This window comes from Branchiostoma floridae, unplaced genomic scaffold (assembly GCF_000003815.2).
Source record: "Branchiostoma floridae strain S238N-H82 unplaced genomic scaffold, Bfl_VNyyK Sc7u5tJ_1511, whole genome shotgun sequence".
Classification (NCBI taxonomy): Eukaryota; Metazoa; Chordata; class Leptocardii; order Amphioxiformes; family Branchiostomatidae; genus Branchiostoma; species Branchiostoma floridae.
In genome coordinates, this window is record NW_023365735.1 from 1,322 (window position 1) to 4,370 (window position 3,049).

Below are 3,049 nucleotides of genomic sequence, written 5' to 3' on the forward strand. Positions count from 1 at the left end.
GGCATTATTTAACTATCCCGGCTGCATGCATCAAACCTAGCAGTCTGGTCTTTAACAGCTTGCACAGTACTTACTTTGCAAAATTGTTGTGCTATACCACAGGCACTTTTAATTACTGGTACTGGTTATATGAAACAAATAAAACAAACAAACCATGCTGCCTATATAAGCAGCCCCAAGTGTGGCTCCAGCCACCATACCTCCTGCTGCAAGGGCTCGATCCTGGATCCTGATGGTCGCTCCACCAAAATAATCTAGTACTTGACCTACAGACATCTGCAGAGCTGGTGGCTGCCCAGCATTTGCAGGAGCTTGGTCAGTAGGTGGTTGAGGGGCTGGAGCCCCATACTCCTGTTGACCTGGTTGAGGGACCAGTGGTGCCTGCTGTTGATCTCCTGATTCCAGCGGTTGAGGGGCTGGAGCTCCCTGCCCCTCCTGACTTGGTTGAGGTGGCAGTGGTGCCTGCTGTTGTTCTACTGGTCCCGGCAGTTGAGGGGCTGGGTGAGGTGGCAGTGGTGCCTGCTGTTCGTCTTGGTCTGGAGCCTGGGCAATTTGTGGATCTGCTGGCACCAATGACGGTCCCTGCACCTGAGCACTTTCCTCGCCACGCCCCTGGCCCCCCTCCCCCACTGGTGGATGTTCCGCCCGCAACTGTTTTGGGCGTGTCGCCTCGCCTTGTTCCTGTGTTTCCGCACCTCGTTTCATCCTTTTCGCCTTTCCTGCTCCCTTGGCACTTGTTGATCCTTTATCAGCCATTTTGTGGAAGAAGTAGATGACCAGAATACCAGTTGATGGTAGTAGGAATCTGCAATAGGTCCTGTAGTATATACCGGGTAGTCAAAATGGCGTTGCAGGAAGTAAAGAATGAACCACCCTTTGACCTTTGTGCATGAAGTAACTTCTGAGCAAGAGCATACAAAATAACCTTATTTTTAGTGTTTCATCTTTCCCAGTTGCCTTTTCTTACTAATCTTAGTTAAGTTTTTCTTATGTATTGACCACCGTGTGAATTTTTTTGTATAAAATATGTTTGCCCCAAACTAATGAATCTATTTAACCTCTAGAGCCTTAGAGCATTTCAATTCAAAGGGAAATCAAGGCCTCATGTACAAACAAAATACTGTCTAAACTGTACCTCAGTGGCTTAAAGAGCTTTGGTCACAATTTCTTTTGATATACATGTAACATGTTGTTATGTGTATTCATTTCATCTGTCATGGTCTAACAAAGACCCTCCCTGTTCCCTGCCTACGTAAGAAAACTTCACCTGACCTCACTTGCTCACCCAGGCATTCATTTTTTTGTTTGTACTATTGCATACCTGGCTGCCAAGGGGTGTATGCATAGCACACAAGGTCTGTACTGAACAGTACAATCTGCATATCCGGACAGGTTTATTTGATCCACTCACACCAGCTGCAGGAAGGACCCCTACTCTTTTCGATAAGTTTGGTGGGTTCCTTAAGTTCAAGGTGTGGTTCTCCCTGAACTTGGTGCAAATTTCCACCTGCATGTAGTGAATAAAGTGAGAAAAACCGTACCAAGTGCTTTCCCAAGGATTAGACGTCAGTGGTATGTCTGGGCTCTGGGTCAAACACCCTAGCCATTATGCCATGCAATACCACCTATTATGTCTTGTCACAGACTAGAACAGCTACCCTAGTAAGTCATGGATCACTGATTTGTTAAACAGTTCAGAGGCATCAAACATTGTACCTCCATGAAATATTTGGAGAAGTTTTTACATTCTATGCAAATGACTTTCACATTTACCTGCTTGTAATCCTTGGTGATGTTAACCTCACTTTCACATGTGACAAGTATGAAATTCCTATCTTTTAAATTTAACACTAAGGAATTAATCAATTAGCATTCTCTGTACTAGTTATGAGGCAAGCCACCAAAAGGCCCAGGATTGACCCTGACCTTCATCTTCATAAGACCTAGTAGACCGACATAGCAAATATCATAACAATTCATTAATAGCTTCACACATTATTCTAACCACGAATATCCAGAATCACAAAAATGTGCACACACGAGCCGGCTTAGATTACTTAGTATTTTTCCCCATTTTGTGTATCGACCACCTATCTACCACATGTCTGCTGTGGCAATTGTCCTTTGAGTGGTCACTATAAACAGGTTTGACTGTTCCATGATACAGAGAGTAGTATAAACTTTGCAAGACATATGAACTTAACTGTATATCCAACAACAAGTTAAAAGTCAAGCTTGCGAGTCCTATACCTTATAATATTAGTATAACACAGTAGCAAAGCTGTTTTTATACAGTTGATAACAGTTGTTGTGTTGTTTTTCCTTCTCAGATTCTGCAGTCAGTAATGTTTGTACAGTTGGGTATACTGTAACAGGCCTACCCTGGGGCGTATACTCCACATTTACTGTTGTTGTGATGTTTTTCCTCCTCAGATTCTGCAGTCAGTAACATTTGTACTGTTGCATACTGTGTTTAGTACTGTAGCAGGCCTACCCTGGGACGTATACTCTACATCTTAATGCTGTTGTTGTGATGTTTTTCCTCTACAGATTCTAATTCTGCAGTCAGTAATGTTTGTACTGATGGGTACTGTGTTTAGTACTAAAACAGTAATAACATGTGGCTTATACTGTACATTTACTGTTGTTGTGATATTTTTCCTCAGATTCTGCAGTCAGTAACATTTGTACTGTTAGGTACTGTGTTTAGTACTGTAACAGGACTACCCTGGGGTTTATACTCTACATTTGTCATAGAGGACAGACATGGCTTCAACAAACAGGTGAGGCATTGTCTCTTAGCTCATCTCTTTGTTATATTTCCCTAAAATAACTGTTATACATGTAATAAAAAGGTAAAGGTAGCTCTATCAATCAAGAATCAATCAAGAAGATAAGCCGGCAGAGGAGTTTCATTGGCCGTGGGTACCGGCTCATCTATCCTCGCCTCTCGATCCTTTTTTTTTTTCTTTTCTTTTTTCTTTCTTCTTTGCTTTTTTTTTTTTTTCTTTTTTTCTTTTTTTTTTTTTTTTTTTTTTTTTTTCCTTTC

General features: G+C 42.0%; 2 protein-coding genes across 2 annotated transcripts in view; one reads left to right on the forward strand and one right to left on the reverse strand.

The window, feature by feature from the left end:
• The window catches only part of LOC118407966 (skin secretory protein xP2-like), a gene marked incomplete at its 3' end in the record, with an annotated part of 2,067 nt that extends 1,311 nt beyond the window's left edge, over nt 1-756 (reverse strand). Inside the window, exon 1 of the mRNA XM_035808572.1 lies at nt 201-756. Coding sequence (XP_035664465.1) covers nt 201-756 — 556 coding nt within the window. The remainder of the gene's footprint in view (nt 1-200) is intronic.
• A 1,910-nt stretch (nt 757-2,666) lies between these two features.
• LOC118407968 (CAAX prenyl protease 1 homolog) overlaps nt 2,667-3,049 on the forward strand; it is a gene marked incomplete at its 5' end in the record, with an annotated part of 5,975 nt that continues 5,592 nt past the window's right edge. The window contains 1 exon segment of the mRNA XM_035808573.1: nt 2,667-2,783. Within this exon segment, the coding sequence (XP_035664466.1) occupies nt 2,667-2,783 (117 nt within the window).